This window comes from Euwallacea fornicatus, chromosome 29 (assembly GCF_040115645.1).
Source record: "Euwallacea fornicatus isolate EFF26 chromosome 29, ASM4011564v1, whole genome shotgun sequence".
In the NCBI taxonomy this organism is placed as follows: domain Eukaryota; kingdom Metazoa; phylum Arthropoda; class Insecta; order Coleoptera; family Curculionidae; genus Euwallacea; species Euwallacea fornicatus.
This window is the reverse complement of record NC_089569.1, coordinates 1,210,659-1,229,419: the sequence shown is the minus strand read 5'-3', so window position 1 is coordinate 1,229,419 and position 18,761 is coordinate 1,210,659. Positions and strand designations below refer to the sequence as shown.

Here is an 18,761-nt window from a genome sequence, read left to right as displayed (position 1 = left end):
TCTTGTTTGATCAAGGAAAAGTTTGAAAATATAGCAACTCGTCCTACACTTTCTACTCCGAGCACTGAATTGTTTCCTGAGTAGAAAATCCGAGAGACGAACACATATTGGGGTAAACTTCAATAAAAGTGTCAAAGTCAAAAAGTTCTGCAACTATAATGAAAATGGGAGACGTGTGAATTTTTGGAAATATTGTCCGATTTTTCATGTAAATTTGTTCTTAATTGCTTTAAAATAATGGGCGACAGTGGTGCTACCAAATCGGGCGCGTCTCAAAATGAAGCTACGATGAAAGGTTGGCTTTTCAAGTGGACTAATTACCTCAAGGGCTATCAGAGACGGTGGTTTGTTCTCCAAAATGGCCATTTGTCTTATTACAGGTTTGTTGTTATTTGACTATATTTAAACATAAAACTTTGTGCTGCATTACACGTTGGATTTACAAATATTAAAAAGTTGGAGCACAGTATGCACAGTTGACGGTAATGGTAATGGTAGTTGTCTTAATTGTTCAATGTTTTGAAATTTTGTAATATCTTAATTAAAAATTGCATATCTAAAGTTTATAGTTTAATGTCCGTGGCAGTAGATTGCATATTCATAAAATAGCCATAACAATCCTTACAATTATATTATTGGGAAACTGAGAACATACCTACAATATTCCAAACAATATTTTTTTCATTGCCAATTTAATACAATCTAGGAGTCACATAATTTGGATTATTCCTGGGATTGTTCCTAATTAAGGTAGGTGGGTACAGGGCTTTATAGCAGAGCTGGATTTATACTTTTGTTAACATATAGATATCATTAAGATATAGATTGTTACAAAAGTGTGAACTGGCAAACTGGAATATGCCTTTGCAGGTCTGTCGCTTATTGAGCTCTGATAAATAGCATTGTTATGTTCATCAAATAAATTAAACAATTATTCTATTTTATATTATTCCATTTAATTAGAAATCTTAATTGAATAGATGTATGTCCTACAAGAAACGGTTTGTAAATTTTAGTGCTAAAATATGTGTAATAAATGTAACACGATAAAATTATAAAATGAAAATTTACAAGCAAATCTGTTTTGTAGTTATTTTGTTGATTGCAATTGATTATACCAGATAACTAGAGAGTAAATTGAGCATAAATAGCTACAAAATAAAGCAGATAATTGAAAAAATTAAGCAAAAAATCAGATTTTGTTTTGAAATGTGAGGAAATATGAACATTAGAATAAATGAATAAAACATTTATAAATTTTTGCCACAGGTGCCTAATCTCTCTAAAGAAGGGGCAATTGGCTTTCTCCTCTATCCCTTTCCTGTAATCTGCAGATAAGAATGAGTCAGTTCTTTTTGGACAAATAGTAAGCTTTACTGAAATTGAGTTCACTAGTTGTACATGCATTTCCGTAGTATGGAGATTGCCTAGAACCTGACAGCTATGAATGGCACTGGAATTGCATGTATTTTTCTTTTCTAAGTTATTTTGGTCACATTTGATTTAAAAGTTTTTGAAATGATAAATCTAAATTTATAGCCAAAACAATTTCTCAGTTATGATTTTGTAACACAATAATTTTGTAAAATTTATCTTGAAATTTACAATATGTAAATAAACAACTTGATTTTTCCAAGGATTTTTCTTATGAGGTCTTATGCTAAATTATAATTTGTCATTGAACGTTAGGTACAAGTGATTAGGAGTAGTAGAGTTTGAACTATGAAAAACAGCTATTTACTCATTATTTTGAACTATTATCATTAGGAGCATGTTGTATAAATAGATTTGTAGGTTTTTCGAGATATTATTTAAGTTATAAAGAATCTTGTAAAACCCTTCAATTAAAACAGTAGTTTCGGCACACAACATTTCTACGCTCCATATGTTGTTGCTAATCAGTAACTAGCACGATTATGAGTTTATTATCAAAGAAGTTTTTAAAAGAAAAATGTTTATGTTCCGATATATAATCATTTGTTTTTCATCTTAGAATGATTAAAATTTGACTTAAAGCTCCGGATATTCTTTATTCATTTCATTACATTTCAAGCAAGTGAACACTGTTTAAATCAAAGTTGGTTCATTATGTTTCCAATTATTTATATCATTTTAAAAGAATTAATGACGTTTATTATTCAGAAAAAAATAAAATTTTATATTTTGTATTCAAGAAAAACAAATACAGTAGTAGCACAACCTAGGCATCACCATAGAACTATTTTTGTATCATCTTCATCTAGCATGTATCTCTCATTCAAAGGATGAATGAAGGAGTGTATGCACAGCAGAATTATCAAAACTCGAACACTTATTACACATTTGAATAAATTTATTTCACTTATTTTAAATTACATTCTCTACCTCACAACTGCCACTTATTTTTAAAAATTTCAATATCTCTCCTAAAAAAATATTATTTTGGTGTGTTGTGCAGGGCCGAAAATCACCATGGAATAGCCCCTACGTTGTCCATCAGGCGTCGAAGAAAACTCAAGGGGGGGTAAGTAAAGAGAACACTACTTTTGCTCGTTGAAACTGTGGAAGCAGACATGGTGTCAGGCCCTGCACAATTATAGTTTTAGTGCGTAGTGTGCTGTTTGAAGTGATTTCACAAGTTGTCTTTGATTTAAACTAAATTAAAAAAATGTGTGTAAAATAAATTTAATTACGTATAATCTTCATTTTGTGACAGGAGTGGGTGTTTTTTAAATTAGAACATTTTCATTGCACGAGTAGTTGAGACTAATGGATTATTAATGATTTTAAAATGTGTATATCTGTTCCTACTAAACCTCTAACTGAGCACTAAGAAAGGCATCTTTTTATTTCAGACTATGTCGAAAAAGGTAAGTCGAATGTTTACTTCCAGAATTCTCATTCTTGTATCTGCATGTGCATTTTGTTTGATCCAATTGCATTAGTTTTGCAGTTGCCAAACTCATATTTATTGTGATTCATAAATATTGTTGGCTTCCATAGTACTGTTTAATAAATACTTGGCGATAACTTTTGGCATTCATATTTGTGATAGTAGATTATCTATTAATACGAGCTCAGTTAAGAACCGGGCAATATATTTACATAGAATTCAGTGTGCCTAAAGGAAACATTCAAATAAAAAAAAAATGAATGTATTTGTAGGTACTCATTAACTCAATACGTTATTGAAACCGGCAAGGCATGTATTTCCACTCAATTATGAGGTTAATTTTAGATCATTGCTATGTAGGCACAGTCTATTTTAATTTATAAAACATTTTTGTTTTATTTCGAGTAGTTGTGTGTTAATAAGGATTTTTTTTGGTTTTCTATTTGTGTTCGCAATTCGGTAACACAAACCACTTAAATAAAAATTTACTTTAGTTGAAAAAATGTTTAAAATTCAAGGTAAATATGAATATATTTGAGATTACATTTCTATGAGTAGACATGACCAAGATACTTGCCAGTTACATTACGATGGTTTTCAGTTAAAATATGACGGAGATGGCTGACAAATTAAACAAGTTCGACAGTTTGGCTACATAGTCAATTTCCCAACGTCCGTATGAGCATATCAAAATATGTATTCTTGAAAGGCATTCAGACCGACTGTTATTTCAATGTACCCTAATTTTTGTACTTTTAATAGAAACGCCATTGCTGCTTTTGAGTTGTAATTCAGTTTAACAAAACGACTAGTCCGATACAAGAATTAACCGACTTCATTTGATAATTGAAAGTTATTATGTTTTATTTTTAATGGCCCTAAAATTTAGAGATAAATCTATTTTATAGCTCGTGGAGAAACAAATCTAAGGACTAAATGGAAGAATCATTCAATCAGAATGTAAAATTCCCAGTTAGTAATATAGTCTTTTTCATCTTAAGTAGCAGTAATACTTATTAGTTTCTACAATCTGTGATTTTTTTCACAAAAGAAACGTATTTAATGCTTGGCTAGAAATTCCACAATAAGCCTGTAGAAACTATACTTAGAATGCATACAAGCTCTCGTAGCAGTTTTTACCACAAATGAACGGCCAATGTAAAAATATATATTATCTGATATAAATAGGGACAATATGCCCATTAATACTCTTTAAAACGTTTTGCCTCTCGTTAATAACTCACATTTTTGGTCTCCGCTGCTTGAGACTGACAAATCATTATCCCCACTAACCCATCCGTACCGTTGCATTTTTCATTTTATTTGCAGAAACCAGGCAGAAATGGCACACACTTGTAGAGGAAGTATATCACTCCATGGAGCCCTAATCTACTCTGTAGATTCATGTACCTTCGTCATATCCAACGGGGGTACCCAAACCTTCCATATTAAAGCTTCGTCTGAGGTGGAACGACAGTCTTGGGTCACAGCCTTGGAATTGGCCAAAGCAAAAGCCATGTGAGCCACGTTAAAAGTTATTAAAAACCAAGTAAAAAAATATTTCATTGCTTCGATAGACGAAATATGGAGTCTGAAGAAGATGAAGTGGAAGCTGAGGAATCCGGAATTTCCGACGAACCGGATGTTATGCGGAAATTAGAAAGCGCCTTAAACGAATTAAAAATTTGTGGTGAATTATTGGGAAAGCATTGGAAAAATCTTGCTAAACCACTGAGCGAAATCGAATCAACTCCGGATCCTGATGTTTTAAACAGTAAAGTTAAAGAAATTTGTGAAAGGGCAACGCTGTTTAGAATTTCAAGCAATGCAATGATGAATGTAAGGGCTTTGTTTTTGTCACGAAATTAAATTAAGTGTCTGGCTTTTAAGTCATGCAACGAATATCTGAAGACAGCCCAAAGCCACGGTCATAAGTTGGTGAAAATGCTGCAACATGAACGAGAGCAAAGGCAGAGGCTTCAAGAAATGGTTGAGACTCTAGCAGAACAGCACTCTAAACTAGAGAGGGCCGCTAACGCGCATGCGCACAGAGCCGGTAAGTTGTTTGTTTTTTTTTAATTAGAAGCTGACTTATTGTATGGCAGAAGTTTAAATTTAAATCCACACTGTGACCTTTAAACGATCCACTTTTTTCTCAGGGATTTAGTCTCCAGTTGGGAAGATATTTAATCATATTAATCAGAATGTCGATGACGAGTTCACAGGTTAAATTTTCGTCCCAGCCCGCCAACTCAATTCCCATCTGAATGTAATTAATTTATAAAAAGCATGTCGAATCTTAAGTATTCGTTGCCGTTGCTGTTACTGGAAAGCAATTTGACATTGATTGATATACCAATTTACTTTTCTGGTTAAATGTTTAATATTAATTAACGATCATAGTAGGATTGGAGTTATTTTAATGTTAAGTAGCGCGCTTATCTTGGATGAATGTAGGTCCAGAGCTTTGACATTTATCGCGCACGTGGCTGTGAGGTACAGAATTGTGTGGCATTGCAAGTCATTGTTTGTCTTCTGTAAGATTCTTGCTCCTCTGTGGCTACTAACGCGTCGTTTCGTTCAGGCAACTGTGCAGAAACTGGTTCCATAGGTTTTCGGTTAAAATCTTGTGAAAATAGTCGAGGCCCTTCAGGTCATCGTACCTTTAATTTTTGGCCTTATCAAAAATTCCTTTTGAACCCGACAGTCAATTTTTTTTTTTTTTTTTCAAGAAAATTGAAGAAATTTAGTGCCACGGCCTAAGGCCGTTGTTTAAAAATGTTCGTCCTAATTGATTGTTAATTTTATTTGTCTTTATATTGGAAATTATCGACAATTAAGCATTTTTCGTGTAATCAGCAAAGCAATTTCAGACTTATGCAGTTGAAGGACCATCATTTCGAATGTTTTGCGATAAAATTAGCACTCGGCCGGTCCATTCGATGTTTCATTGCGATTTCCTTGTACTGCCATCGTCTTCGGAATACGAGTCTAGTGTTAGATCCATGTAATTGAAAACACTTTAATCGAGTCGGGCCGTTTCTACACACATTTCCCATTACTTTTGCATAATCCCTGGTATTGCTGAACGTGAAGGCCAACCAGTTAATCGATCGCTGCTCGCAGCTTCCATGTTTAATTACCAAACAACGTTTGTGTTATTACTTTTAGTTTTAACACTTATGAGCATGATAAAAATACACTGAGAATTGCCCTAAAAATTGAAAATTTCATTCATCTCCTGCGACCTCGAGGCGTTGCAGTCGAGCCAATGGATGGCGTGACGTTGGTTTGTTCCGTATGATTTTATTGGTCTATTAATATAAAATCACTTTAACTTTGTGATAAATGCTGATAACACACGGTCTATCACGCTCGGAGTGTATTGTGAATTGCAAACTGAATTCCTGTCGTTCGGTCTGGTTGGTAAAACGTTCGTTTATTAAGTATTAGGAAATAATTGTGAAATTGGGGGACACGCAATGCACGTGACGACCGTGACCGAATAGTAAAAGCGAATTTTCCGAGGATCAGCTGGTTAACGTCAAGGCTGTGGTGTTTTCCTTTTAAGTTCACTATGCTATCAAAATCTTGACATGGAAATTTTATGAAGTTTTCGTACATCTGCTCAGGGTTCAGTGTTATTTAGTGAATTTTTAAAGATATAATTAGGTGACCTGCGATGAGAAGTCATCGGCACCAGCCTTTATCGAGGACTGCTAACATTAATAGTAAAAGTAAGCTCACTTTTCGCCCTGTATATTTTAGCCCGTTTTTGAAATATGCCAAAGCGACATTGAACCGTTTTTGTCAAACGAGTTTATGTCTTCGTACATTCCAAATTTCAGTTATTCATGTAACTTACTTACTGCAAATTCTGATATCTTCAGTAAGCGCTAGCGAAGCGGAGGAAGAAGACGAAAATGAATTTTTCGACGCGGTCGCTGATGGAGGCCAGAATTCTGATGCTAACGACCATTTTACTCTTGATATAAGAACTAAAACTGGGGTCAGGAGGAACAGCTCAGACAGCTCAAGTGAAGCAGAGGAAACTCAGGAAACCAAACAAGTACGTTTCAATCAAATACCTTTTCATTGAATTTCAATTGCAAAGACTCCTTTCAATTATTTCAACTTGGTGCTCAAAACTTACTTTTGGTAGGCAAGTTACTAATTACTCTGGATTTATGAATTGTGTTTCACAATATTTTGTTTACAAAACTATCTTTGTCTTTGGCCTTACCTTTCTTATGAATCTGGTCAAGTGGAAAATGTTTTATTTAATTTGGTTTGTGGATTGTGGAAAAAATTTAGTAGCTATTCAGTGGTCTGAATGCGTTAAATAAATAGATTTTTTATTTCTCAAAGTTCTAGCAATCACATTGAAATATGTTTGAAAAAGTACAAGGTGTTTTAGAAGCTAGTAAATGAAGATATTAAAGTTTTCAATTCAGAATCAAACATGTATGTATGTATCATCTTACTTATCACTATTTTCTGCTGTCTTTTCCAAATTAGGTTGCTTTAGCTGAACATTTTCTGTTATATATGAAGTTAAAACTATTGATTAAAAACGAATGAAGTGGAATTCAGAAGCGATTTCGTGGGGTTTTTTAACAATTATTTGACCTCTGACTTGTTTATTTCGATTTTCAGGTAGTAGTCGTCACAGGGGGTAAACACCCAATTCTTCATCACCAAATGGCCATAACACAAGTCAATAAAGTGGATACAGCTGTGGCCACTTCTAACGAGATCAATAAAAGTATGTGGGTATTATTAACCTTGTTAATTAAAGATTTATTTACATATACGTTGATTAAAGTAATTTCGAGGTATTCTGTAGGTCATTAAAAACTACAAGCTTAATATTAACTAATTTAACACCTTCTTTGCCCGTAACCAAACTGTTTTACACACTACACCTCGTAATACACCTTTAAAACATGTCTTTTGACATAACTTTCATTTTAGCCGGAAGGCGTAAACGCAGAACAAAAATTGCCGACAAACCCAACTATCCTCTTAACTTGTGGTCCATAATGAAAAACTGCATAGGCAAAGATTTATCTAAGATACCGATGCCGGTTAACTTCAATGAACCTTTGAGTATGTTACAACGTTTAACTGAAGATTACGAATATGCTGATATTTTGGATAGGGCGGCAAAGTGAGTTTATCCTGTCAATCGATTTATTCATTAAATGCAGTAAATTACCTTCTTACAGATGCACTGATGCTTGCGAACAACTAGCATATGTAGCTGCATTTACAATCTCTTCGTACGCAACTACTTCAAACAGAACGGGTAAACCTTTCAATCCTTTGTTAGGAGAAACCTATGAATGTGATCGTACTGACGATTTAGGTAATTAAAAGAAATATTTAATTATCTCATGAATTTCAATTGTTATTAATTTTAGGATGGAGATGTTTTAGTGAACAAGTTTCGCATCATCCTCCAATCGTAGCTCAATATTGCGAGAGTGAAGAGTGGCATTGCTGGCAAGAATTCACTATGACTTCTAAGTTTAGGGGAAAGTATTTACAAGTATGTTAAATGAATATATTTAATGCATAGTTTTAATATTTCACGTTTGCAGATAATACCGCTAGGAAGTGCCCAAGTAGATTTTTTAAAAAGTGGGAATAAATATTCATGGAGAAAAGTAACCACCACTGTGCATAATATTATTGTAGGGAAGTTATGGGTAGATCAACATGGTACGTGGAATACAAATAGTCATTCTAACTATCAAAAATTCTTTGCCAAGAGTACCATTGTTTGTTTTAAATAGGAACAGTTTCAACAATTGTTTTTCTAGGTGATATGGAGATAACCGGTAAAGGTTCCGCCACGGGCATTAACTGTCAATTAAAGTATATTCCCTATTCGTATTTCACTAGAGACTCGCAAAGAAGGGTGAAAGGTGTTGTTATGGATAAGGGAAATGTTAAATGGGTTATTAATGGAACTTGGGATGATCAGGTAATTTACTAAATTTGTCAACCCATTTTGATAGAAAAATTTATTCAAATACACGCATCCACCAAAAAGTTTTCAATTTATAAAGGTTTAACTTTCCAATTTTGAAACAATTATAGATGTGTTGTGTATTCTAACACAGCTACGCACCTTGACGATTTATTTTGTAACTGATCTTGAACAATAAGATGGACTAATCCAATTCCGTTATTCTTTAAGTTGACTTAACTTTTTGGCTAGGTGGAAATAGCTCCTGTGATAGGTAACACTGGTACTGCATCAAACCCCGTCTACCAAACCGGAAACCCGGTACTTGCTTGGAAACGCAGGCCGACACCGGAAGATTCCGAGAAATTTTATAATTTCACCACGTTAGCAGCCCAGTTGAATGAACTTGAAGAGGGTGTGGCTCCTACTGATTCCAGGTTAAGGCCTGATCAAAGGTGAGTTTTTGAAAAACTTGCAAAATAACCATTTAACATATTTTTAAAAATTGGTGAATCCTGTATATTCACTTCTGATTTTTTATATTGTAAGATTAATGGAAGAAGGAAAATGGGAAGAGGCAAATAAAGAAAAACTGCGGATAGAAGAAAAACAGAGGACCGTGAGACGGAAACGAGAATGTGAAGCTGAGAAGGCAGCCGCTCAAGGTATCTTTAACTCATTTCCATTATCAGTAAATGCAAGTTATATTATTGTCCTTGTATTGCAATTGATTATCAAATTGTGGAATTATTTAATAGTGCTTAATATTGTTGAGGCATTCAATATACCAAAATATATTTATATATGAGATTAAAACTTGAACATTGCTAAGAATATGCGGCTACATGCCCGAGATAAACCTTATTTGTTTATGCCATTCAAGCCCATCATTTTCCAATTGAATTTTACCGAGAGTGCTTATGTTTATGGTATTTTGTATCTAATAACCTTTTACATGGATAAACCTAATTTTGCTTTCTCAGGTCGACCATATACTCAATACGTACCGCTGTGGTTCGAACAGAAGACGCAGGATGCCAGTGACGTGATAACTCACATCTATAAAGGCTCTTACTGGGATTGTAAAGAAGCACAAAATTGGTCTGAGTGCCCTGACATATTCTAAATTTCAAGTTTTATATACAACTATACATAGTGTAAAATATTTCTAGAAAAAAAAGACACATGTGCGTGTAAGTTATATAATATTCTATCATATGCGGTCAAACGAATCGTTTTGGGAAGTTCGGTTAAAGGTTTCTTACGATTTAATGTGATTTTATTTGGATTGTGGTAGGAGAAATAACCATTGGCTTTAAATAATATTATTTATGTATAGATCTACTAAAACAAATCTATAAAAAAATATTGGCTACTGTGAATACGTCATATATTGCGTTTTAACATTTTGAAACGCGTACTGCATCAAAAAAAAAAGTTCCAAGGAGTAACATGACAAAAATGTACAAATCATGCTTTCGGCTTACTAAAGGGTTAGGGATTAAAAGTAACACAACTTTTAAAACTTAAGTAATAAAAATATATAAAAATGACTTGTCTTTTATTTGATTCCGTTGCTAGATGGTTCAATAATCTCAGCATCTCCATCATTACCCCCATTTTATTATACATTAGTTTAGAATGCAGTGTCCACCCAAAAAAAAATGTTATTAGGCCGTTAAATGTGATACCTACTTTTTTTCATTATTATTTGGCCAATAATTGAGAAATGAAAAGTTTTGTGGCAGTTAAAAAATAGACGATTTTTCAGAAATGCTTACGCTGGTCCTAAGCATTGTCAAAAACAGCAGTGATTCAGCTGTTCATGGAATGTAAGCTATTATAAGGTTCTTAAAATTCACTTAACTTAATTAAAACTAATCTATTTTATGAGATTTAATACACAATGAAAAGAAGATGTTACAAGAAAATTCTTTTAGTTGATTTTAAATATAAGTGAATTTCAATTTAAAAAAACTTGCAATGAAAAAAGTTATGGGCTAATTATCTTATCCACCCTTGCGCATAATGATAATAATAATTTTTATTTAAAAAAGAGAGTTTGATACGAGAAAATCTGAGAGAATATCTATGATATTAGAATTTGAAGCAGATGTAAAAGGGCATATGCATCTTCTTTTGGTATTGGTACAATAAGTAATCCATAGATCATCTAACCTTTTGGGCCCCTTTCCATAAACGATTTATTTCATAAAAATGATTTTTGATCTCGATATAATTCACAATACATAAGTATTTTTCACACAAATTGCTGAAGCAAAATTTTGACATAAATTTGGTCAATGAATTAACGTTGATGTGTACAAGAAGGCTTTTTAAACAACTAAAATCAGTTGCCAATAACAGTTTTAAAATCTGCCAAAAAACACTTTTGGACGGAACTTATCAAAAATCATATCATTTTCATTTTTCTCAGCGAGTAATTCAAAAATTGCAATATCCGACAAAATTCTCGATTCAAATTTGCCGCTACAAAAGATTTTTCACCGAAAGGACACGAAGCAGCTGTTCGTTCCTCATCGTGCTTCAGTGAGGCGGGCGCGGCCATATTGGGAATTCGTGAGACAGGGGCCGATTTGTGAGTGCAGTGTCGTGAAAATTAATCGAAAATCATCGGAAAATGTCTGAAAGGGAAGACAACGTTTACAAGGCTAAATTAGCCGAACAAGCAGAACGTTACGATGGTAAGTGTATTGTCTTAATATCATTTTTCTGAGCGATTAATCTCTTAAAAGCGGCTTTCCCGTGTCGGCCTTCCAAGGCCCCGATATCAGTTTATTGACATTCCTGACAGGACATTACAGTTAATTCAGTTTTACTAAGAATTTTGCCTATTGCAAGGCCCGTTTAGGCCGCCTTTACTCATATGAGGATGGTTTTATTTGCATTATTTCATTCCCAGGGCTTTTCGTCAGTTCCAAGCAAATGTCATTTGGTTTATCGATCTTTTGTTTCGTATAATTGATACGGAAATTTAGCCGTTTTGAAACTCTAAGAACTCGTTATTTCCCCATGAAAAGCTTAACCAGAGCCCCACAGCTCAAATTGCTTAAATCTAACATTTATATGAAATTAGTTTCAACCTTATGAAGTCTTCTGCTAAACCCAAAGGTTGACATTCTTCAATCTGCGGCATTCAGCAATGCCGCCAGGCTTCAAATAATCGATCATAAACCAAAATCGTAGTATCTTTTTGAAGGCACCGAAATATTTTAGGTGCCTACTTCAGAAAATGGTGCAAATTCAGTTTTAACTGTAAAAAAATTTGCATTGCCCAGTCATCCGCTCTGTATGACAGTCAAACATCCTAGCAAGGTGGAGGTGTTCTAAATTTTTATTACTCATTTGATTTCCATAAAAAGGTGTCCCTTGTATAATACTAATTAATTATGGACTATATCCTGTGCTTTTCCTTCCATCTTTGGTAGATAACTTTCCCTTGTTCTTCAAAAATACTGCCTACCCATCTTGAATATCATATTTAGCTAGATATTTGCTTCACACCTAATTTTAATATTCCTACTTCATAAAGCAATGGGCAACAATGCATTTATAATCAATGTTTCCGTATGAGCAAATTATTAATCAAAACTGATTTAAAATAGGTTTTTCCACTGATTTTTCTTCTTTTCCAATAGTGCCATTATGGAATGTTTGAAGACATTTTTGATTTATTTATCTGAGATTACTAGCAAAGGACTGTCTGACGTGAGTCATTCAATGGCTTAAGATTGCCAATGCATTTGAATCTAATCTTGAAAGTGTTCAGTTATGAAATCAAACACCTTTATGTCGAAACAACACATTTAATTCTGTGATCATTATCAAAGACATACTTTTACATATGAAATTCTATATTTTTAATGTAATTTCGGCGTTCTTTATTTCTCTTTTTAAAGGGCCGGTAGGTTTCACCAATATAAAATTACACCAAAAAAAATCTCACATTCACAAGGAATTTTGTTGTCTGTAATATTTTTTGTTTTCATTTTCGATTTATGGTTTTCTGTTTAAAAGTTTTGAATCTAGCGTATCCTCTATCCTTAAAACTGTTCTAACATTATATCCCAATAATACACATTGGAGTTGGTCTGATATACTTGTGGTATAGTATGTACTGATTAATAATAGGCTTTTTTTTCTCATTATCAGGTGCTCAAAATTGTGAAAAAATCTGTCTGTAAAATTACTAAGATAATTATTCAACATTACGCATATTAATATTTTTTATACATGTATGTGTTTTCTATATTGAAATTTAATTCATTGCATGTATATTGATTTTAGTCCATCATCGAGAGTCACTGTGAATTGGCTCAGGATAAACATCCAATCACTTATTGCTTTAAAATTCATCCATAATTTTCATTGCTCTTAAACTGGAGAAAAAGTTTATTTTTTTTAACAGAAGAAATGAAAATCTTCATTATGTTCCAGAAAGGAATTAATTATTTATACCAGAAATCCTGGCTAAATTTAATAAAAGGTCTCCCAAAATGCAGAGTTTTGAAAAACTATTATATTTGTAACACAAAAATACCTTTTTGTCAATGCCAAATTTTGTTTTAGGGTAACAACACTTTGTCCTAAAACTGCCACATATTCCTTAGAAAATAATTAATAATTTTTTTACGAAAAACCTGAGTACATCACTGGATTTGAGCTAAAACAAGTAAATTTGAAGAATTTAATTTCTAGCAGTGTCTAATTAGAAGGGAGAATTTAGATTTCTTACACTAGTGTCAACATCACCCTCTTAAACAATATGCTGCTGATAATAAGTATTTCTAAATACTCTTTTAATAATTTTGAGATTAACAATAAAGTTCTTTTTACAACAACAAATAACACTTTTACCGAGTACAACTGAAACAAAAATAAAACAAGTAAAAAAAACACTCGTTACTATGCCTGACTCTTCTTCTATGGGGAGTAATTCTTATCATATTTTGTGATGGGTATTAAATTAGATTTTGATTTCCGAGATAATTGTGACTCCAATTTCTCCCCAATCTTTTCTAAAATTGCCACGCAAACAAAAATGGCTCAAGGGAAATTCAATTTTCACTGTACCTATCCTGCCAATTTTTTAATTCGATTTCACATGCCCCAAAATCTACAACTTCCCGCAGGCAGTCACGGAAAATCCCCATGGTAGGAAAATTGCATTTCCAGATGTTCGTGAGGAAAAGCGGTCGGGCCGATCGATAAATGCCGAGACGAATTCAGTTTCCGTCACCCTTTTATGTTACAGATTTATTCTCGAAAAGGTGGTCGATGTGATGTTATGCCCTCATTAGGCAAAAAGAAGGCTAAAACGTTATAAAGGGTGTTCATTTAAAAAACCCAGAGTAAGCGTTCAAAAATCAGTTGTATCTTGGATAAATTCATTAGCTATTATCAATTTGTCGGGGATAAAAATATTTTATAATGCTCCTCGAATCTGATGTTACCAGATAACATTTTTTTTGCCATTATAAGGTCTCATTTAGGGGTGCCCGCTATTGGTATCATTGAAGCAATGAGAGTTACAAAATCGGTTAAATTTTAAAAAATCTTGCCATTTTTGGAATTTCTAGTATTCCATAAAAGGTATTACCAAATCGCATTTTGATTTCTAAGATTTACGAAAAATATAAACCTAAATTAGGCATTCTGGATAAGTATGTATCTTGACCACAAATTGAGACCACAACTTCGTAGTATATTGTGGACTCTTATCAAGAATCTTCTGTTAGATAACTACAACTTTGAGCTAGTTAGTTATTTTTACGTTGATGGTCCAACTACGCGTCCTCTGCTTTGTTTTATTGCACTGTGACATGGGAAATAACTTTTAATTTAGAAATGGTGGAAGCCATGAAAAAGGTTGCTAAACTGGATTTGGAACTAACCGTGGAGGAACGCAATCTCTTGTCTGTGGCATATAAAAATGTTATTGGCGCTCGGCGCGCCTCTTGGAGAATAATCTCGTCGATTGAACAGAAGGAAGAAGCGAAAGGAGCCGACGACAAGCTGGAAATGATTAGGCAATACAGGCAACAGGTAAATATTGAAAAAAAAATGTTTCTTAGAATTAGTGATAGGCCGATATAAAAGTATGGGTCTTAAGATCGATTGTTGCTGCCAGAGTTAAGTTTATGTCACTTAACAACTTATAGGAGATTGTAGTATACTTGATGAATTTAAATTTGTAGGTTGAGAAAGAATTGAGGGACATTTGTTCAGATATACTCAGCGTCTTAGATAAGCACTTAATACCTGCAGCTTCAACAGGAGAGGGCAAAGTCTTCTATTATAAAATGAAGGTAAGTCTACCATGACGAATATTAGAATTATTTATAAAAAACTAAACATGATGTTTTTGTGGTAATTTGCGACTGAAGCTGATGCACTGTCGAAAATTTTGACTGATGCGAATAAACACCGTTAAACGGCAAGAACTTTTAAATAAGTTTTTAAACTTAGAAAAGCTATTTTCCGCAGGGCGATTACCACAGGTATCTAGCAGAATTTGCAACTGGCACAGACAGGAAAGATGCCGCAGAACATTCTTTAGTAGCCTATAAGAGTGCCAGTGATATTGCTACCACAGAACTACCTCCTACACATCCCATCAGGTAAAAAAACTTTGGTTTAGAAATAACCTTATTGTCGATAAAAGGAGTGTTACAAGTTTCTTAATTCTTATTGACTTAAAAGGTTGGGTTTGGCCCTCAACTTCAGTGTATTCTACTACGAGATCCTGAACAGTCCCGATCGCGCTTGTCGATTGGCGAAGGCCGCATTCGATGACGCGATCGCAGAGCTTGACACCCTTAGTGAGGAGAGCTATAAGGACAGTACACTGATTATGCAGCTGCTCCGGGACAACCTTACGCTGTGGACGAGCGATATGCAAGGAGATGGCGAAGGTGTGTTACCATTTACACGCAAACCCTACAAAATTTCAACAAAAACGTCGGCAATAACAAGATTATCATCCACTGTATCTGACCAGATTTAAATTTCATTATTTAGGGCAAAATTAAAAGAAATTATTTCCGTGAGTTTAAGAAAAGTACTTTCAATGTTTAAGATATGGTTAAATGTCTTTGTTTTTTCATAAATTTTATTTTATCATAGAGATCATGTCCGCCTTCGCTATTCATTTGTTTACCGAGAAACGTCACACATCTTCTGGAATACGGTGAAAGTTTTTGGATGAGTTAGTGTAATTAAGGCCTTAAACTGGACTTATATCAGGGTTAGGTTTATCAGAACCGAGCTTAAGCCACGATTCAACTACACGGCCTATGTAAACAAACGCAATAGTTGTAAGCAGCCATCAAGGTCTCTAATTCGTTGTATAGATAGTACACGAAAAAACTAATAACTTTTTATATTTAATTTTATTTTGTCATTAACAGTACTGTCGAGGACACTGTCTTTCCTTAGATCACTAATGCATTCTTCAATATTTCGCTAAATGAAGAGAACCCAGTATTTTCTTCTCTTAAGTAAAGTAAACATCTTTTTTACTCAACACCCTGTACATCAACGATGTGACAATTTTTGTAGAAAATAATTGGATAATTTGTTTTCAGGTGAAGCAGAACCTAAAGAACAGTTGCAAGATGTCGAAGACCAGGATGTGTCATAATCTTAAGGCGCCTGCGTGAGCACCACCAAAAATCGAACTGTCGAGTGCTGTGTTGTAGTAGTGCGGGGCGCGGGCAACGTTTTAGTTAACATAACCAGCATTGATTATGGATTACCGAATCTTTGGTGGCGCAGGCAGCGATTTTCGGGCATTTTCCTGATCTAGTCGACTTCAAAAACTGCGTTTTTTTTACTTCTTGTGACACACTACAACACTAATTTCGTTTCGCCTTCGCGTCATTTCAGTAAAACTCTTCCACCAGTTCATTCTTCCGTTTTCCATTTCTGATTACTGCACTCGGAAATTGTTGCCGAGCCCGCGCCTAATCATGCATGAGGGCTCTACGCGCTCGGGTACATAATGTATTATTATTATTATTATAATTAGACGTAACTCTGTTTTTAGTCTCTTAATAAAAGGCACACCTACGGCCAGACGCTTTGAAGGTGGGAATTTCATCTGGTGCTTAGTTTGTCATCAAAAATAAGTTTTGTATTGTAGGGTTTTTATAGTAACTTAACAGGTGTCAATACAGGTTTTACATTGCCAGCTGAAATTGGCCAATTTTGTTTTCAAGGCGAATACTACTACTTCAAAGATTTTGAAGATCGCTCTTAAGAAACATTCGTAATAATCAAAAACAATTGGGTGTGTTCCTTGAAACGTCAAGCCGTAGGTTCAATCCACAAGTCTTACTTATCGTAATGTATGCGCTCTTGAATGATTGGGTTCTCTTCGAATGATGTTTAAATGTTGAATTGTGAAAGAAAGATCTGAAATGAATCTTTTTAGAAGAAAACCTGTCGCTTAGAATTATTTAATTTTTGTCTAATTTATGTTTTTAGCTTTTTGATCTTGAATAAGTAATATCATTGGTCGCAAAGCGGAAGCGGTATGAATTTGAGGCACGGAAAATTTTGTAGGCAAGGCGATTTCCAGAATTTAGCGGGAATCCTTCAATCCATGCATTGATGCACCTGATAAATTACAATTTTTGAACGGAAATTCCGATATTATTTTACCAAATTAATATTTCGGTACAGGAAAATATGGGTACATCAATGTGACTTTCCCGCGCGTTAAAGTTACTTGACCAAAATCGATAATAAATCTCACGAAAAGTGGAAATCTTAGACAATTTTTTACAAAAAGGTAACATTCGTATTTACTACTCTACCAGTTGCGCGTAACTTAAACGTAGTCTTTGCATTTTTCCATTAATAATAATCATAGAGATACCACGCATGATACGTTTAAGAACTATTGTATCTAACGAGAGTGTAAGTCTTAGTTGATAAAATTGTTTGTATATTTTATACGTTGGCCCCGTATCGGTTGTGTTTTACGTTTGTATTTGCGTCAGTATTCGTTTGGCAAGGTCGAACTAGGAGCCGCGTGCATTTGTCCGTACACAAAATGGCATTCCGTTTTAGCATTTCATATTTTGTCCTTAATGTCAATTGTACTTAAAAGTTAAAGTTATTGTTCATATTCTGATGATATTGTCAAAAAAACATTCGAACTAAATTATAATCGCGAAACATTATATCGGAAAAAATCTGTTAATGTCCATATGATCGCCTTATGACAGTGTCAAAGTTGTTTTTTAGCTTCGTTCCAACAGGGTAGAACAGCCAATTCCGAATCGTCAGAAATATGTCCAAGGTGTCGATCGATATCCGATCTCTACAATGTGCATATTTTTGACGATCCAGAATTGTTTAAGCTCCCTGTTGCAACAAACCTTGTATTTGTCATCATTTCCAATAAAAAAATTTTACATGTGCTCTATACGTTTGAGACGGATTGTTCATTTTTCCTATTACGCAATAACTCCTCGCACATAAGTAAGAGTTGTTGGAGTGGTGGAAGCGAAGCGGGAATCTGAAGACTGCGACAAGTTTGGAAAAGATGAATATTGGATTTTAACGGAAAACGATTTGCAATTCCATCGCTCCAAAGACCCCTAGCTGAATGTGAGGTGTTATTCCCAAAGAGAATAAAAGAAAAAAAATTAAAAGTTTGCGTTTCGCTCTTAGGAAAACAACAGACTTTTTGAAAATGGGTTGTTCTTGGGTACTTAAATTGAAGTTTTTATTGCTTTCGGTAAATTACGTTATCAAGTTAAACAGCTGTTGGACTTCCTTTTTTTTTATTTTCGCATTATTTTGATGTGCGTATGGATGTATCAGCCGTGTAGATTGATATAAAGAAATTGATGTATTATTATAAAAATTATTTAAATATTTTGA

The 18,761-nt window shown here is 34.0% G+C and overlaps 2 protein-coding genes across 4 annotated transcripts; both read left to right on the top strand.

Annotated features, from left to right (window-relative positions):
• Window positions 1-125: 125 nt before the first annotated feature.
• Osbp (oxysterol binding protein) lies at window positions 126-10,399 on the top strand. Of its 3 annotated transcripts, none has more exons than XM_066297480.1 (15): window positions 126-380; window positions 2,835-2,849; window positions 4,202-4,390; window positions 4,450-4,711; window positions 4,763-4,928; window positions 6,763-6,941; window positions 7,529-7,637; window positions 7,847-8,042; window positions 8,101-8,240; window positions 8,296-8,423; window positions 8,476-8,596; window positions 8,698-8,861; window positions 9,099-9,301; window positions 9,396-9,511; window positions 9,830-10,399. In XM_066297480.1, exons 1-15 carry the CDS (start codon window positions 238-240, stop codon window positions 9,970-9,972), a joined length of 2,274 nt encoding a protein of 757 aa, XP_066153577.1. In that variant the 5' UTR covers window positions 126-237; the 3' UTR covers window positions 9,973-10,399. The 3 variants fall into 3 exon arrangements, with proteins under 3 accessions (XP_066153577.1, XP_066153576.1, XP_066153578.1); XM_066297479.1 differs by lacking the exon at window positions 2,835-2,849 and adding an exon at window positions 2,438-2,503; XM_066297481.1 differs by lacking the exon at window positions 2,835-2,849.
• A 988-nt stretch (window positions 10,400-11,387) lies between these two features.
• 14-3-3epsilon (tyrosine 3-monooxygenase/tryptophan 5-monooxygenase activation protein epsilon) lies at window positions 11,388-18,753 on the top strand. Its single transcript, XM_066297505.1, has 6 exons — window positions 11,388-11,551; window positions 14,713-14,912; window positions 15,065-15,175; window positions 15,354-15,487; window positions 15,570-15,781; window positions 16,454-18,753. Exons 1-6 carry the CDS (start codon window positions 11,488-11,490, stop codon window positions 16,507-16,509), a joined length of 777 nt encoding a protein of 258 aa, XP_066153602.1. The 5' UTR covers window positions 11,388-11,487; the 3' UTR covers window positions 16,510-18,753.
• Window positions 18,754-18,761: the final 8 nt, after the last annotated feature.

Excerpts from the sequence above, each read along its gene's own strand:
- Osbp (XM_066297479.1), top strand. The coding sequence starts at position 238 with ATGGGCGACAGTGGTGCTACCAAATCGGGCGCGTCTCAAAATGAAGCT. Across the intron at positions 6,942-7,528 it reads AAACTCAGGAAACCAAACAA|GTAGTAGTCGTCACAGGGGG; the intron begins GTACGTTTCAAT and ends TTCGATTTTCAG. Across the intron at positions 8,862-9,098 it reads ATGGAACTTGGGATGATCAG|GTGGAAATAGCTCCTGTGAT; the intron begins GTAATTTACTAA and ends CTTTTTGGCTAG.
- 14-3-3epsilon (XM_066297505.1), top strand. The coding sequence starts at position 11,488 with ATGTCTGAAAGGGAAGACAACGTTTACAAGGCTAAATTAGCCGAACAA. Across the intron at positions 11,552-14,712 it reads ACAAGCAGAACGTTACGATG|AAATGGTGGAAGCCATGAAA; the intron begins GTAAGTGTATTG and ends CTTTTAATTTAG. Across the intron at positions 15,176-15,353 it reads TCTTCTATTATAAAATGAAG|GGCGATTACCACAGGTATCT; the intron begins GTAAGTCTACCA and ends TATTTTCCGCAG.